This window comes from Sander lucioperca, chromosome 15 (genome assembly GCF_008315115.2).
Source record: "Sander lucioperca isolate FBNREF2018 chromosome 15, SLUC_FBN_1.2, whole genome shotgun sequence".
NCBI classification, from domain to species: Eukaryota; Metazoa; Chordata; class Actinopteri; order Perciformes; family Percidae; genus Sander; species Sander lucioperca.
In genome coordinates, this window is record NC_050187.1 from 4,326,548 (window position 1) to 4,344,047 (window position 17,500).

Below are 17,500 nucleotides of genomic sequence, written 5' to 3' on the forward strand. Positions count from 1 at the left end.
GGACAGGACGGCCCGGCTCAGGTCGGCCCGGTTCAGCTCGGAGCACAGAGACGCCACGTTGGTCCAAAGGTCCACAGAAGAGCTGCTGTCCTGCAGGATGGCCTCCTCTAAAACCCCTGAGAGGACAGAGACATACAGCGAGGAGGGCACTTTTTGTACAGATTTGGCTTCTTTCATTTTTTAGGAATGATCAGATTCAGGATCCATCTTTTCTGACCTGCGGTGACTTGATCAATTACTGTAAAACAACAAACAGAAGAACCACTAGATACTGGTTGTTTAGGACCCTTTAGTACCCAGTTCTTGTTGTGGTAAAGTTGAGTGATGTGTATTTGACAGAGTTGACGGGACATGACGGGTACTGAATGAAGTACTCTATTAGTATCAGTATCACTTTAAGGGTACTGGTATTCTAATTTTTTAACAATGATTGGGATTTATAAAACAGAATCAGGCGTACTGTTGGTGCAGAGTTTTTGCCCCAGGTGTTTGTGACTTTGGAAAAGTCTAAAAAGGTGAAAATAAAAATTAAATTTCGTGCGAGATTCAGCAGCTCACTTGCACTGAGCTGCCAAATCAGCAGCACACACAGAGGAGAAGTGCAGGAGAACTTTGTCTGTGTTCACCTCGTCCTCTGCTGACCAAGCTGTCCAGGAGCTGCAGAGAGAGCTGCTGCTGCTGAGGGTCAGACAGCAGAGTGGAACAGGCCACGCCCACAGACAAGATGGCCGCCCGGCCCTGCTGAGGAGCCGTCAACAGCTGGAGGAGGGAGAGGCTGGGCGAGAGACACAGAACCCACATACAGTCCTCTGAGAGAGAGAGAGAGACATTCATACACAGAGGATGGTGTGAGTTAGGCAAGAAAACACACACACACACACACACACACACACACAGACACACACAGATAGACACGCACACACACACACACACACACACACACACACACACACACAGACACACACACACACACACACACACACACACAGACACACACAGATAAACACACACACACACACACACAGACACACACACACACACACACACACACAGACACACACACACACACACACACACACACACACACAGACAGACAGACAGACACACACACACACACACACACACACACACACAAAGACAGACACACACACACACACACACACACACACACAGACACACACACACAGACAGACAGACAGAGACACACACACACACACACACACACACACACACACAGACAGACACACACACACACACACGCACAGACAGACAGACACACACACACACACACACACACACAGACACACACACACACACACACACACACACACACACACACACACACACACACACACACCAGCTGTGAGTTCCTCGCAGTGGTCCATGAAGTTGGCGGCGCTGTGGATCAAGCCCCTCCTGCACATGCTCAGTGCGGTCTTCCTGTCCATCCTGCAGGCCTCGTAGACGATGGTAGCCAACGCCAGACACACGTCAGCCACGCGGGGGTTCTTCTGAGCATGCTCAGTCAGGAGGTCGCCCAGATCCTCAGAGAAGCTCAGTCTGCGAGGATAAAGACTGTAAGAGGCGTGCAGCAGCAGAGATCATAAAAACACAGATTGTTAATGGCTCTAGTGTTTACTTGTTGTTGCTGACAGCGTGGGTGACCAGCTGCATGGCGCCACGCTGCAGGAAACAGTGGACCAGCTGCAGGGAGAGAACAGCAGGCAGCTCGCCACCAGCCGGGACGGTGATCAGAAGGGCCTGGAAGAAGAGGAAGAGAGGGGGGACAGACCCCGGGGGAGCCTTCACACCTGGGGGAGAGACAGGTGGACAGGAAGAAACTAACTGTCTCCTTAGGATCATGGAGGTCTGGAGGAAATCTGTTTTATTAGCAGTGAGTGAGAAGCGATTGGATGATTAGTTTGAAAGGTTGAATAAATATTTTTTTAAACCTGGACCTTATTTACCATGTTTTTGTTTCTAAGTCACTGATGGGAACAACAATCTTAAAAACGGGTCCAGAATTTAAGCTGCATAGTAACGTTAATGGGCGATTGTGCTCCTTCAATTTGGTCTCTGACAGGCTCGGATTATTATTCTAAGTGTCTGACAACATTATGTATGTATGTATGTGTGTATGAGTGTGTATGTATGTATGTGTGTATGTGTGTATGTGTGTATGTATGTGTGTGTGTGTGTGTGTGTGTGTGTGTGTGTATGTATGTATGTATGTATGTATGTATGTGTGTGTGTGTGTGTGTGTGTGTGTGTGTGTGTGTGTGTGTGTGTGTGTGTGTGTGTGTGTGTGTGTGTGTATGTATGTGTGTAGAAATTTGATATTAACTGTCTGAAAAATCTTAAAGCTCCAATGTACTGCTGAAAACCTTGAACACTGGCAGAGTTGGAAGCTGAAGTGTATTACCTAAAGAGGTCAGAGCTGAAATACATCGCTAGAAAAGATGGAAGCTAAACTGTAATACTGTCAAAAGTGAAAGATGAGAGGGTCTAAGTTATGAAATGAACACATATCGACCAGAGATGTTCACAAGTCTTTTTTTGGAAGTCCAAGTCGAGTCTCAAGTCTCTGGCCATCTATCTGTCCCTAACACTGTATTGTTAAATCTTATGAATTCAAAGCATGTCCTGTAGCTACCATCCATACAGTACAGTATCAAAATCAGTTGTAGGATAACTGTATGGGGTCTACTGCAATGTAATCTGAAGAAACACAAATTAAGAACTCTAACAATTTCATAACTGTATTTTTCAACATTTTGGTATCTGCACCAAAGAACACATGTTTGTCTGTGTTACTAACTGGCTGTAAAGCCCAACCTCATCATGCATTACATGTTTCAGTGTTCACAGTTTGAGAGAAACATCTGTATTGAAAGTTAATACACCAACCATGGTGCAAACATGTGAGAACTGATACTTTCCGTATTGCTATTTAACAACAAGAAAAATTAAAAATTTAAAATTGGAGAAAAGAATTGAAGAAATTTAAATCAAACAATTACCACTTAAACTGAAATAAGAAGACCATTTGATCTTCTAAATTAACTCTCTCAAAACACTGAATATGGGTTTATTCTGGCAACAAACTTAGCAATAATTGCACGACAACAGGTTGTTGACGAGTCTCGAAGCTCGAGTCCGAGTCAAGTCTGAATTCAGCTGTTTGTGCGACTTAAGAGTCTCAGACTCGAGTCCCCATCTCTGATATCGAGTGTATCCATATAATCAGACTGGATGTAAACTTTATGAACACATTAAGATGTATTATAATTTTCTTTATTGATCAATGTTGATAATACATCTGTTCTTAGATCAGCAGTTTGTATTATAATCACCACAGTTTTCCTCAAAAGCTGCAGCCTTCATACAAATTGTTACATAAAATGAATTAGAAAAAAAGAATACCCATCAGACATTTACAGCAAACTCTACTTAACATAAGTTCAGTATTTCATCTTTTTTATCATAAACTTAATGTTAAACATAAATATTTTAGCTTTCCTCCCCAGAGTTCACCACACACACCTCGATCAAATCAATGAAATCAAAAATAAACATTTAAAACAAATCAAGAACAAAATAATCAGAATAAAAACACACAAATCAAAGATAGCAAATGATCAAAAGATAGATAAATGTTACAATGATGATACTATGTCATGTCTAAATCAGGGATGCACCGAATCTGGGATTCGGCTGAATATTGGGCTTGTTGACGGGGTTGGGTTTCTGCTGAACCTTAGAATTTTTTTCCACTGAACCAAACCCTACGCTTGCACTACGCACGCTACGCTGGTCGACGTAATGACGGCGCCGTTGATTACGGGAAGGTGTTTCCGTAGGTGGAGCGTTCAATGCAGTAGGCTGTGAGAAAGTGGAAATGGAACTCGTGAGCAGAAAAAGTGTAGTTTGGCAGTACTTTCAGTCAAAAGAAGGCCATTCAAGTCCAGCTACATGTTCAATTTACAATGCTGATTAGTCTGGTGGTGGCGAGGACCCTAAACTATACACAACATCACCGCTGTTACAACATCTGGTATGAAACATCCGGACGAATACAAGTTGTTCATGAAGGAATCTACAGACAGCAGCCAGAATGCAGCAACTTCAGGTACAGCAAAGGAAGGACAGTCACTGTTTACTTCATTAACGTGTTTACTGTGTTCATAGACTGAGGATGGGACGAGGATTCGGTTTCAGATTCAGCAGAATCTTAACCAGTGGATTCGGTATTTGGCCGAACCCAAAAAATCTGGATTCGGTGCGTCCCTAGTAACAAGTGAAAGATGAGATGAAAACCCTGGTAGGATTGAAGGGACAGTCGCAGCTAACAAAATCCCTAATGTTCACAAAAATGCATTAAATTGAAATCGGACACCATAGTTAGCTTTATAAGACCTTGGGGTACATGTTATGTAAGTGGCGTGACGAAATTCAAACTGTAAATATACGAAAGTTATGCCGAAAGTGTTGCAACGATCTTTTCCCATAGGATTAAATGGGACACATAGCCTAGCTTGCAGCTCCGGAGCTCCGCGGAGCCCCGAACCCCGGTCGTCCAGTAACCGAGAACCGGTGACTTTAACTGGGTATGGAGGTTGCCGTTTTCTCGTCAGACTGTGTGGAGCTCCTAAAGTCCGACACGTCTTACTAAATTTGCAATTAGCCATCAATTTTCGTAAAACGGCCCATATTTGAGCTTTATATAGTTGATTTCTCGCTTAAAAAAGTCTCAGAAGTGAATTTAATAACGAAATAGCCCAAAAAACAATGTATAACTTTGCAGTGTCTGAAATATAAGACCTGCTGTCTCGTTTTCAATGTGTTTCTATGGGGTTCCTCAACCAATCAGCACGCAGCTCATCTAAATATTCATGAGCATACCATATTTTGAAGAAAAGCTTTTGTTCCAAATAGAGCCATATTCACAGGGTAGTTAAGGGCCCATAAAATAGCATTCGGGCAATTTTCAGCCCAACCAATGTTACATACCCTATTAGGAGACCTTAAGGAACAGTGTGAAATACCCTAAATAATCATTCTATCACCCCTTTAAGCCGAGGAAAGGTGGCTGCCAGTCGCACACAAAGCTCTGCAAGGTCGCTGTCTTTTTAGCGGTTGTTGTTGTTATGGTTAGTCCATTAAAGGTGACTGTCAGCCACATACAGAGCTCCACGAGAGCACAGGCTTTTATAACCGTCAACATAGCAGCATCTAGCAACTCCGCTGCACTGTGGAGTAATGTCTGGCAATGCGAGACTAGCATCAAGCTAACATTGTTATTGTGTGACGTTGGGTTTAGCGTTGGCAATTCCTGTGAACTTCGACGCTGGGGGAGGAGGGGCCGGGAGAGACGACTCTTTTCAGTATTTTGAATTTGGATTGCAGTACCCATTTTAAACGCTCGCAGTCAGTATTACATATTGGACCTTTAAACCTAAATACATGGACACATTTGGACTTTAAGAAGTGTTTAGTACTATTATTATCACCCCCTTCAAACTAAAGACTATCAGACCTGTTGTGTTGTCACACAGACTTTCAGTGGTGATATCTTCAGTGGGACTGCTCCTGTGCTAATTAACGGAAACATCTTCTCAGTAAAAGTGTGTGTGAAGGTGTGTATGTGTGTGTTAGTATCAGGATCAGAGTACGACAGATTTCCTCTGTTGCAGTCCAGAGTCACTCTGATCCTCTGGAGCTGCTTCTTAAATGGGAGATCAGTGTCTGGAGCTGATGGAGACCACGCTGAGTATTTCCCTCTACAGAAGTATATTCTCCATAATCCAGACTTTATTCGTCCCTTCCTATGGACAGACTCTGCTAACACACCCAGTGACCAGTTTGTACTGTCTCCAACCTCGACATCCCAGCTGTGAGTCCCTGAGTTAAAGCCCTCAGTGCCCAGGACAGAGAAGTGATCATCAAACCTCTCTGGATTATCAGGAAGCTTCTGTCTCTCTCCTAGTCTCACACTGGTCAGATCTTCAGACAGGATCAGTTCTGCATTAGCAGTGTTTGGGTCCAGGATCAGAGAAGTGTAGGAGACCATGTCCTTCATCTTTTTCCAGATGTTGAAGCTCAGGTTGCCCAGGTGTTTGGCCTCGTCTATCAGAGCTCCTGAGAGCAGCTGTGGATCATCCAGCAGGGGGCGCTGCTGGACTCGTTCCACTGCAGCCTTGTAGTTGATCAGGAATGAGACGTCTTCAGCTCTCAGCTGCTCCTCTGTGGCTCTGACTGTGTCTGAAAGAGCTGCTATCTCTCTGCTCAGAGCCTTCATCTTCTCCTTCATCCTCTGACTCTTCTGCTCCTCTTCCTCCCTCAGTGCAGCCATCCTGGCCTCCTCTTCCTCTTCTAGAAACTGGTGAAGCTTCTTAAACTGATCCTTAATCTGCGTCTCTGTACATTGGGCCTGGACCTTCAGGTGTTCTGCTGTTAGATCAAACTTCACTTTAACTTGTTCAAAAACCTTTATCTTCTCCTTTAAGGGCTCCAGAGTTTCCTGGAGTTTCTTCTTGTGTTGTCGTGCAGCTTCATCGATGGGTCTGAATCTGTGGTTGGTGTGTTTTTCTGAATCTCTGCAGATGAGACACACTGGCTGCTGATGGTCCAGACAGAAGAGTTTGAGTTTCTCAGAGTGCAGACTGCAGAGAGCCTCTGAAGCTCTCTGATCTCTCTGCTGTAAGAAACTCTCACACAGCTTCTTCAACTCCAGGTTACGAGGTGGTTCTGACTTTGAAGATCTTCTCTTACAAACTGGACACTCCTGTGTTGGTTTCTCTGTCCACCAACTCTTCAGACAGTCTTTACAGAAGCTGTGGCTACATGACAGAACAACAGGATCTCTAAAGACTTCATGACAGACCGAACAGCAGAAATCCTCCTCTGACATGGAAGCCATTTTGTCTCAAGATAAATTCAAAATTCAGATAAAAATACAGCAGACGGTGTCGTGTCACAGTGTGCCCCTCCCTGCTGCAGAAAGTTGCCTCAGTTACATTCACTTTGAGTCTTTTTTTCAGTCTGCAGCAGATTACAGTTAAAGTATTTCACTTCTTCAGTACTTTAGAGCTCCTTCCTGTAACTGTCCTCCCTCAGTTAAAGTCACAGCTTTGTAATAAAAGGTAAATCTTACCATCTGTCTGTCGGTGCGTCTCTTCTCACTGACAACTCAACAGGAACTAACTGGTTTCCTGGTTTGTCTCAGGTGATATAAGGTAAAGGACGGAGCGTTGTTTAGATATAAACATGACTACCAGCAGGAGTGGTGAGTGCTGGGTAAACAACAGCCTCTCTTTACAGACTCGTGGGAGTGTCTGTTCAGTGTGAGTCACTTCATTCTCTCAGATTGAGGCCTACAGCAACACAAAAGGCCGTTTTATAGTCGTGCGTACCCCAGCAGACCCCTCTGCGTCTACGCAGTAGCCTGACATGTATGTATGTATGTGTATGTATATGTATGTGTATGTGTGTATGTATGTATGTATGTATGTATGCATGCATGCATGCATGCGTGCGTGTGTGCATGCGTGCGTGCGTATGTATGTATGTATGTATGTATGTATGTGTGTGTGTGTGTGTGTGTGTGTGTGTGTGTGTGTGTGCGTGTGTGAGTGTGTGTGTGCGTGACATACAAACAGCCTTCTAGTGTCAAACACACAGTGAAGCGCAACATTATTTAAAATATAAGAACAAGAACAAAAACCCCATTCTTGACTTTAAATAAAATTATTTCTAACTTGTTATGTAATTATTTTAGTAATGCATGTAAGTTCTTGTACTATCTTGGTAGGATTTCATGCTCTGATCATGTCATGTCATGTAGACAGACGAGACACACTGGCTGCTGATGGTCCAGACAGAAGAGTTTGAGTTTCTCAGAGTGCAGACTGCAGAGAGCCTCTGAAGCTCTCTGATCTCTCTGCTGTAAGAAACTCTCACACAACTTCTTCAACTCCAGGTTACGAGGTGGTTCTGACTTTGAAGATCTTCTCTTACAAACTGGACACTCATGTGTTGGTTTCTCTGTCCACCAGCTCTTCAGACAGTCTTTACAGAAGCTGTGACTACATGACAGAACAACAGGATCTCTAAAGACTTCATGACAGACAGAACAGCAGAAATCCTCCTCTGACATAGAAGCCATTTTGTCTCTGAGTGCAGATGAAAACACAGCAGACGGTGTTGTGTCACAGTGTGCCCCTCCCTGCAGCAGAAAGTTGCCTCAGTTACTTTCACTTTGAGTCTTTGAGTGTTTTTTCAGTCTGCAGCAGATTACAGTTAAAGTATTTCACTTCTTCAGTACTTTAGAGCTCCTTCCTGTAACTGTCCTCCCTCAGTTAAAGTCACAGCTTTGTAATAAAAGGTAAATCTTACCGTCTGTCTGTCGGTGCGTCTCTTCTCACTGACAACTCAACAGTAACTAACTGGTTTACCATGTTTGTCTCAGATGACGTAATGTAAGGTGTGGAGCTTAGTCAGGCAGCTGATATATCTTAAAGGGAACAGATGATAATAAATATTCCTAAAAGTTACATGGGTTGAAGTCAGAACATTGTGAAAAAGCAGAAAGGCAGAGAGTACGGAGGCTCTGAGAGCTCAATGAGCTGCAAATACAGAAACATGCTGCAAGAAGCAGCACACAACAACAGAAACTATTTCCAGCTGAAATTAAAAAGTGATGCCATCAGAATTTAAAACTATTACTTCAACAGAAAGTTCCACATCAGCTGCAGTCATCTTGGTTTTTTAGAAAATGCCTCTTTATCAAGTGAGAGGGATGGTGAGCCAAAAATGACTACAGCACGTATTTTGTGAAAAGCGTGAAGGATCTGCAAATATATATATATATATATATATCCGCCCCATATTAGATGAACGGTTGTGATTGGCCGGACCAGGATTTGGTCGGCTGGAAATCTGTCTGAATGAGAGTGGGACAAGACGTATCTGCCAGCAAATAAAACAAGAGCTTTCAGATTCATCTGGTTCCCAGGATAATGCAGAAGTAGTAGATTTGTGTATGTATTTATGTATGTGTGTGTATGTGTGTATGTATGTATGTATGTATGTGTGTGTGTACTGTATGTACAGTATGTGTGTATGTATGTGTGTTTATGTGTGTATTTATGTATGTATGTATGTATGTATGTGTGTGTATGTATGTATGTATGTATGTGTGTGTATGTATGAACTGTATGTATGTATATCCAGATTTTGTTCATAACACCCAGCTAGAGGAAGTTGGAACAAAACTGCACAGAAAACATAACTAGAAAATACAATTCCTAAAGGAAATGCGTGTGAATGCTGAAAGCTGAACTCACTTTCAAAGTGCTGCTGAAAATGCAGAAATCTGAAATGAATTGTGTGAAAAATCTTAAAGCTCCAATGTACTGCTGGAAACCCTGAACACTGGCAAAGAGTTGGAAGCTGAACTGTATTACCTAAAGAGGTCAGAGCTGAAATACATCGCTAGAAAAGATGGAAGCTAAACTGTAATACTGTCAAAAGTGGTAAATGAGAGGGTGTGTGTTATGAAATGAACATATATTGAGTGTATCCATATAATCAGACTGGATGTAAACTTTATGAACACATTAAGCCTTGTGTTGTTTTCACGTCGACATGCAACTTTTATTTTTTTCTGGGTCAAAATTTATAACTAATATTGGTCACTTTTTCTCACTTTTCCCAAAGTTTTTGTCGTTTTTTTGCATTTTTTTTTAAATCTTTTTTTTTAGACATTTTGTCCATTTCTTCAATGTTCTTGTATCATTTTCCCCCCAAAATGCTATAAAATTGAATAAAACACCCAAATTCAATGAAAGTAGTCAACTGATCATTTATTCTACAGAACCATCCAGAGTATTTTTTATTTTGTTGACAATGTGGTTAAAAGAAACCCAAATTTTCTGATATAGAAACTTTTTGAAAACGGGTCAAATTTGACCCGAGGACAACAGGAGAGTTAAGAAGATGTATTATGATTTTCTTTATTGATCAATGTTGATAATAAATCTGTTCTTAGATCAGCAGTTTGCATTATAATCACCACAGTTGTCCTCAAAAGCTGCAGCCTTCATACAAATTGTTACAGAAAATGAATTAGAAAACTAAAAAGAATACCCATCAGACATTTACAGCAAACATCTCAATACACATAAGTTCAGTATTTCATCTTTTTTATCATAAACTTAATGTTAAACATAAATATTTTAGCTTTCCTCCCCAGAGTTCACCACACACACCTCGATCAAATCAATGAAACCAAAAATAAACATTTAAAACAAATCAAGAACAAAATAATCAGAATAAAAACACACAAATCAAAGATAGCAAATGATCAAACGATAGATAAATGTTACAATGATGATACTATGTCATGTCTAAATCAGGGATGCACCGAATCCAGGATTCGGCTTCGGATTCGGCTGAATATTGGGCTTTTTGATGGGGTTCGGTTTCTGCTGAACCTTAGAATTATTTCGCAGCAAACCGAACCCTACGCTTGCACTACGTGCGCTACTCTGGTCGCCGTAATGACGGCGCCGTTGATTACGGGAAGGTGTTTACGTAGGTGGAGCGTTCAATGCAGTAGGCTGTGAGAAAGTGAAAATGGAACTGGTGAGCAGAAAAAGTGTAGTTTGGCAGTACTTTCAGTCAAAAGAAGGCCATTCAAGTCCAGCTACATGTTCAATCTGCAATGCTGATTAGTCTGGTGGTGGCGAGGACCCTAAACTATACACAACATCACCGCTGTTACAACATCTGGTATGAAACATCTGGAAGAATACGAGTTGTGGTGAAGGAATCTACAGACAGCAGCCAAAATGCAGCAACTTCAGGTACGGCAAAGGAAGGACAGTCACTCTTTACTTCATTAACGTGTTTACTGTGTTCATGGACTGAGGATGGGACGAGGATTCAGTATTCAGCCGAACCCCAAAAATCTCGATTTGCTGCATCCCTAGTCTAAATGGCAACACGTTCACTAGTCACAGAACAATGTTCTCATAAGCTGCTGTTTAGATGAGCTCGGCTGTGACGTAGGTTGTGTAACACTGCTGCAGTCACATAACCTGACGCGCCACATTTCTGGTTACCACAGAATTATCTGAGAAGGGCGGGCACTTTCAAATAAACCCTGGCAGGTGATTGGATGGTCTATCATGTCTTCTATTGTTGTTTTGAACTAAGAGTCGCGTCTGTCACACACCTAAACCATACCTGTAGCTGCCACGTTGGCTTCACTGTTTACTTGAAGCCTGATAAAATGGATTTTTGTGAGATATGTGATCTTGTGATTTGTGATATTGCCACGATACAGCTGCTACATGGATTCAGGCAGAGGGCAGAGGGACAACACAGGAAAAACTAAAAAACTATCTGACAGAATAGGAGGACGGAGAAACTAAACACGCATGATGAAGGAAACATCATGTCTAAATGGCAACATGTTCACTAGTCACAGAACAATGTTCTCATAAGCTGCTGTTTAGATGAGCTCAGCTGTGACGCAGGTTGTGTAACACTGCTGCAGTCACATGACCTGACGCGCCACATTTTTGGTTTCCACAGAACTATCTGAGGAGGGCGGGCGCTTTCAAATAAACCCTGGCAGGTGATTGGATGGTCTATCATGTCTGCTATAGAGTCGCGGCTGTCACACACCTAAACCACACCTGTAGCTGCCACGTTGGCTTCACTGCTGCTCCAACACAAACACATTACTTGAAGCCTGACAAGATGGATTTTTGTGAGATATGTGATCTCGTGATTTGTGATATTGCCACGATCCAGCTGCTACATGGATTCAGGCAGAGGGCAGAGGGACAACACAGGAAAAACAGAACAACTGTCTGACAGAATAGGAGGACGGAAAAACTAAACACGCATGATGATGTGTTGCTTTGGTGATGTATCAGTTACAAAGAATGGAGTAAAATATGTTAAAGATCCCCTCCACACATGTATTCAGGCCTACAACATGTAACAACATATAATTAACACATTCAAAGTGCACACACCCTCTCCCTCATTAAACATTACAGAATAAAGGAATATGCAAATTTGTTTATTTTTTTACAAGTTTCATTTCTGGACACAAGATGTCTTATACTTCACAGTCAAGTCCATTCTCAGTGTTTGTGTTTTCCAAATCATATTTGTGTAAACTGAATATTGGACCAGTATTGACTTCCATCTATTTGTGATGTCACAAATCTCACTTGGCTGTTTTCAATTAGCACAGAGAAACTTTACACTTTGATCATTGGATGAGAAAACAGCCTTCTAGTGTGAAACTCTGCACAAACATTATTCTACTCAGTGAAGAGCAACATTAATTAAAATATAAGAACAAGGAGAAACCCCCATTTTTGACTTTAAATACAATTATTTCTAAATTATTATGATATTTAAGTAATGCATGTAAGTTCTTGTAATATCTTGGTAGGATTTCATGCTCTGATCATGTCATTTGGTGTGTTTTTACACCAACATAGTTTTCTCCTTGTGTCAGGGAGAAAACTGCCGTTTCCCGTTACTGTTTGCTGCTGCAAATATAAAGTTTGGACTTATTTGAGCATTTATTTCAGAAGATTTGCACGTACATTTATACATCTACATAGATAGATGGACAGATATTGACTTAAGAAGTGAACAGTTGTTTACTATTATTATCACCCCCTTCAAACTAAAGACTATCAGACCTGTTGTTTTGTCACATAGACCTTCAGTGGTAATATCCTCATTAGGACTGCTCCTGTGCTAACGTATGGAAACAGCCTCTCAGTGAAAGTGTGTGTGAAGGTGTGTATGTGTGTGTTAGTATCAAGATCAGAGAACGACAGCTTTCCTCTGTTCCAGTCCAGAGTCACTCTGATCCTCTGGAGCTGCTTCTTAAACGGGAGATCAGTGTCTGGATCTGGTGGAGACCATGCTGAGTATTTACCTTTATAGAACTGTATTGTCCATAATCCAGACTTTATGCGTCCCTTCCTCTGGAAAGACTCTGCTAACACACCCAGTCTCCAGAATGTATTGTCTCCAACCTCGACGTCCCAGCTGTGAGTCCCTGAGTTAAAGCCCTCAGAGCCCAGGACAGAGTATTGATAATCAAACCTCTCTGGATTATCAGGAAGCTTCTGTCTCTCTCCTCCTCGTCTCACGCTGGTCAGATTTTCAGACAGGATGAGATATGGATGAGCAGTGCTTGGGTCCAGAATCAGAGGAGTGTAGGAGACCATGTCCTTCATCTTGTTCCAGATGTTGAAGCTCAGGTTGCCCAGGTGTTTGGCCTCGTCTATCAGAGCTCCTGAGAGCAGCTGTGGATCATCCAGCAGCGCCCCCTGCTGGACTCTTTCCACTGCAGCCTTGTAGTTGATCAGGAATGAGACGTCTTCAGCTCTCAGCTGCTCCTCTGTGGCTCTGACTGTGTCTGAAAGAGCTGCTATCTCTCTGCTCAGAGCCTCCAACTTCTCCTTCATCCTCTGACTCTTCTGCTCCTCTTCCTCCCAGAGTGCAACTAACCTGGCCACCTCTTCTTCTTCTAGAAACTGGTGAAGCTTCTTAAACTGATCCTTAATCTGCATCTCTGTGCGTCGGGCCTGGACCTTCAGGTGTTTTGCTGTTAGATCAAACTTCACTTTAACTTGTTCAAAAACCTTTAACTTCTCCTTTAAGGGCTCCAGAGTTTCCTGGAGTTTCTTCTTGTGTTGTCGTGCAGCTTCATCGATGGGTCTGATTATGTGGTTGGAGTGTTTTTCTGAATGTAGACAGACGAGACACACTGGCTGCTGATGGTCCAGACAGAAGAGTTTGAGTTTCTCAGAGTGCAGACTGCAGAGAGCCTCTGAAGCTCTCTGATCTCTCTGCTTCAAGAAACTCTCACACAGCTTCTTTAACTCCAGGTTACGAGGTGGTTCTGACTTTGAAGATCTTCTCTTACAAACTGGACACTCCTGTGTTGGTTTCTCTGTCCACCAGCTCTTCAGACAGTCTTTACAGAAGCTGTGACTACATGACAGAAGAACAGGATCTCTAAAGACTTCATGACAGACCGAACAGCAGAAATCCTCCTCTGACATGGAAGCCATTTTGTCTCTGAGTGCAGATAGAAACACAGCAGACGGTGTTGTGTCACAGTGTGCCCCTCCCTGCAGCAGAAAGTTGCCTCAGTTACTTTCACTTTGAGTCTTTGAGTGTTTTTTTCAGTCTGCAGCAGATTACAGTTAAAGTATTTCACTTCTTCAGTACTTTAGAGCTCCTTCCTGTAACTGTCCTCCCTCAGTTAAAGTCACAGCTTTGTAATAAAAGGTAAATCTTACCGTCTGTCTGTCGGTGCGTCTCTTCTCACTGACAACTCAACAGGAACTAACTGGTTTACCTGGTTAGTCTCAGATGATGTAATGTAAGGTGTGGAGCTTAGTCAGGCAGCTGATATATCTTAAAGGGAACGTGTGTGTGTGTGTGTGTGTGTGTGTGTGTGTGTGTGTGTGTGTGTGTGTGTGTGTGTGTGTGTGTGTCTGTGAGTGTGGAAGCGTGTGAGTAAGGATGTGAAGGAGTATGTGAGTGTCTGTGTGTGTGCGTGTGATTGAGTGAGTGTGTGTGTGTGAGTGTGTGAGTGTGTGTGTGTGTGTGTGTGTGTGTGTGAGTGTGTGTGTATGTGTGGGTGTATGTGTGTGTGTGTGTGTGTGTGTGTGTGTGTGTGTGAGCGTGTGTGTATGTGTGTGTGAGTGTGTGTGTGTGTGTGTGTGTGTGTGTGTGTGTGTGTGTGTGTGTGTCTCTCCTGATTATGAACTAAATGAGGAGAGTGATTTTAAGGATGAGTACTTCTCTTCTTTCCAACCTCTGTATAAATGAAATCTGTTGTCTGATTATTGACCTTTGTTTGTGTCTGAAGGCCTCTTTAATCTCAGGTTGGGAATCAGTTTGCCTCCTGCTGGCCGACAGCCGTCACTACTTCAGATTCAGACCTCAGTCATTTCACTGAAACCATCAAAGGTCAAAGGTCTCTTAGAGAACAGAAGGCATGTCTGTGATCATAAAAACTGGCACGAAATAATACTTTTCATTGATCAACAAACAGATTTACATCTGAAAAACATCAATTTATAGTTTCTTCATTGGTGTGGTTCTACTTTTGTATGATGCATTACTTTTGTTTAGTTACAATTAGATCTGCAACTATAACGATTATTTTCATCTTGGATGAACGGATGAGGTGTTTGGTTTTTAAAATGTCCGAAAATGGTGAAAAATGAGTTTCCCAAAAAGCTCGAGATGACGTCCTCAGATGTCTTGTTTTGTCCACAACTCAAAAACCACAAACTGAACTGAAAACATTTAATTAGAGATGCACCGATTACAACTTTCTAGGCCGATTTTAGCCGATTCCGATTTCATTTTTTCTAACCACTTTACAGCACACACAAATATTTATTTTCTATCTTTTCTTTAATAGAACATGTGTTGAACAGATAATGGATCACTATAAAATAGAACTATATAAATTACTCCTGGTGTGGGACATTCACACACATCTAAAGAGCAATGTTAGAACCATTTCCTTCTTTTCACATCAATATCAACTAAAGAAATGTGATTTAGGTTTTTGGTGTCGTCCCTCCACGCCCTACTTTCTCCTTGCAGGTGTTGCATATTGCAAACTTGTTATCTTCTGCACACACGCTGAAGAATTCCCAAACAGCTGATATGTGGCGTCCGTGTGTGCGTGCGTCCTTGAGAACTGTAACTGGTATAACTTATGTTGTCAGTTAATTGTAGCGTTGACCGGCTTGAAATCACCATATGTCAGACTAACCTGCTGGTCGCCGGTCATGGCCGAGCACGTGAAAACCGGCCAATTCCGGTCACCGGCCGCTCTATCGGTGCATCTCTACATTTAATAGAAAGGTGAAACACTGGCTGAAAGAAAACCAAACATGTAGCCACTGAGTCAGGTCCATACATGCGGGCGGTTTTAACTTTGCTGTGGGCGGGTGCGGGCGGCTAAAAAAAAAAAAAAACACTGCGGGATCGGGATGTAGCCTGGAACCCCCCCACGCCAGCAGAAACCATAGTATACATACAACATATATACTGACTGAGTATATACTGTATAGGCCATCTTTGAGCAGACACCAGCGTGTCTGAGCCTCCCAGGACGGGGGAGCTCCGAGCCAAGGCTCCGTCCACCCTCATCCTCGGCTCCTTCCTCCCCCTCTCTCCCTCTCCTCTCTCCCTCATCCTCGGCTCCTTCCTCCCCCTCTCTCCCTCTCCTCTCTCCCTCATCCTATGCTCCTTCCTCCCCCTCTCTCCCTCTCCTTCTGCTCCTTCCTCCCCGTCTAACAGAAGCAGCACCTGCCTTCTTTGCCTTCATCTTCTCCCTATTAACCTATAAAATGACGTGTTTTCTCATGCGGGACGGGAGAAGACACAACATCAATGCATCTCTATTATTGTGCGGGCATAAATTCTCAGAGTTTTGCGGGTGCGGGCGGGAGTGGACGGACACATTGCGGGAGCGGGCGGGAGTGTAACACACATGTTGCGGGTGCGGGCGGTCAGAAATTCGCCGGGAGCGCGCGGGAGCGGGATGAAGAAAACAGCAGGGCTCTACTGCCAAGGCTGCTGGGGTCTGGGTATGGGAGCTGAACATCTAGCGGGCCAGGCCACTCCCTATCGGCGTATAGTTACTACACGACACACAACAATTTAAGCCTTTAAATTACACTACAGGAACAGTCATTCAAAGGTCCTCAGATTTAATATTTAATATATAAACGTAGAGACGTAAAGCTGCTTTTACAACATCTATCAGAACTCTTTCAGTGTTTTCAAACAGGTTAATACCAGCCGGTGTTTACTCTTCACTCCTCTGTGATTATTCTACCTTTCAGCTTCAGTTTTCAGAAGAAGACGTGCTCCATAAGCCGGGCTCCCTCCAGGTCCGGGGACAGGACGCTGGTCCCGCTCTGGCCCAGCAGGACGGACAGGACGGCCCGGCTCAGGTCGGCCCGGTTCAGCTCGGAGCACAGAGACGCCACGTTGGTCCAAAGGTCCACAGAAGAGCTGCTGTCCTGCAGGATGGCCTCCTCTAAAACCCCTGAGAGGACAGAGACATACAGCGAGGAGGGCACTTAGTTTCAGTTTGGCTTCTTTCATTTTTTAGGAATGATCAGATTCAGGATCCATCTTTTCTGACGATGTGAAAAACTACAAAACCGGCATCTTTGTCGCTACATTTTATAATCAAAATGTTGTTTCTTCTAACAACGTTCAGGACTAGGTTTGGGTATCATTTTTTAAATTTATTTCACCAGTCAATTACTGTTAAACAACAAACAGAAGAACCACTAGATACTGGTTGTTTAGGACCTTTTAGTACCCAGTTTATGTTGTGGTAAAGTTGAGTGATTAGGATTAGGGTTAGAATTAGGTTATGGTTAGGGTGAGGGTAAGGGTTAAGGTTAGGCAT

General features: G+C 43.0%; 5 protein-coding genes across 8 annotated transcripts in view; all 5 read right to left on the minus strand.

Annotated features, from left to right (window-relative positions):
• Positions 1 to 8,403, minus strand: part of LOC116056258 (nuclear factor 7, brain-like) — a 25,806-nt gene extending 17,403 nt beyond the window's left edge. For all 3 annotated transcript variants that reach the window (XM_035992020.1, XM_035992022.1, XM_035992021.1), the window contains exon 1: positions 7,840 to 8,403. In XM_035992020.1, coding sequence (XP_035847913.1) covers positions 7,840 to 8,164 — 325 coding nt within the window. In that variant the 5' untranslated portion in view covers positions 8,165 to 8,403. The remainder of the gene's footprint in view (positions 1 to 7,839) is intronic.
• LOC116056249 (clathrin heavy chain linker domain-containing protein 1-like) overlaps positions 1 to 8,448 on the minus strand; it is an 8,734-nt gene extending 286 nt beyond the window's left edge. The window contains exons 1-5 of the mRNA XM_031308411.1: positions 8,395 to 8,448; positions 1,640 to 1,811; positions 1,358 to 1,560; positions 627 to 809; positions 1 to 116 (exon numbers count right to left, since the gene is read on the minus strand). The exon at positions 1 to 116 is cut by the window's left edge and continues 286 nt beyond it. Coding sequence (XP_031164271.1) covers positions 1 to 116; positions 627 to 809; positions 1,358 to 1,560; positions 1,640 to 1,674 — 537 coding nt within the window. The 5' untranslated portion in view covers positions 1,675 to 1,811; positions 8,395 to 8,448. The remainder of the gene's footprint in view (positions 117 to 626; positions 810 to 1,357; positions 1,561 to 1,639; positions 1,812 to 8,394) is intronic.
• LOC116056247 (nuclear factor 7, brain-like) lies at positions 5,395 to 6,922 on the minus strand. The gene has a single exon (XM_031308408.2). It carries the CDS (start codon positions 6,917 to 6,919, stop codon positions 5,531 to 5,533), a length of 1,389 nt encoding a protein of 462 aa, XP_031164268.1. The 5' UTR covers positions 6,920 to 6,922; the 3' UTR covers positions 5,395 to 5,530.
• Positions 8,449 to 12,644: 4,196 nt separating the features above from the next.
• LOC116056246 (nuclear factor 7, brain-like) overlaps positions 12,645 to 17,500 on the minus strand; it is a 14,139-nt gene continuing 9,283 nt past the window's right edge. Inside the window, exons 3-4 of one of the 2 annotated variants that reach the window (XM_031308407.2) lie at positions 14,349 to 14,466; positions 12,645 to 14,124 (exon numbers count right to left, since the gene is read on the minus strand). In XM_031308407.2, the coding sequence (XP_031164267.1) occupies positions 12,726 to 14,117 (1,392 nt within the window). In that variant the 5' untranslated portion in view covers positions 14,118 to 14,124; positions 14,349 to 14,466 and the 3' untranslated portion in view covers positions 12,645 to 12,725. Of the gene's footprint in view, positions 14,467 to 17,500 lie in introns of both variants that reach the window. The other variant, XM_031308406.2, reaches the window with a different exon arrangement.
• Positions 16,898 to 17,500, minus strand: part of LOC116056236 (clathrin heavy chain linker domain-containing protein 1) — a 71,200-nt gene continuing 70,597 nt past the window's right edge. Inside the window, exon 11 of the mRNA XM_035992019.1 lies at positions 16,898 to 17,128. Coding sequence (XP_035847912.1) covers positions 16,932 to 17,128 — 197 coding nt within the window. The 3' untranslated portion in view covers positions 16,898 to 16,931. The remainder of the gene's footprint in view (positions 17,129 to 17,500) is intronic.

Coding starts and splice junctions, on each gene's coding strand:
- LOC116056247 (XM_031308408.2), bottom strand. CDS start 6,919: ATGGCTTCCATGTCAGAGGAGGATTTCTGCTGTTCGGTCTGTCATGAA.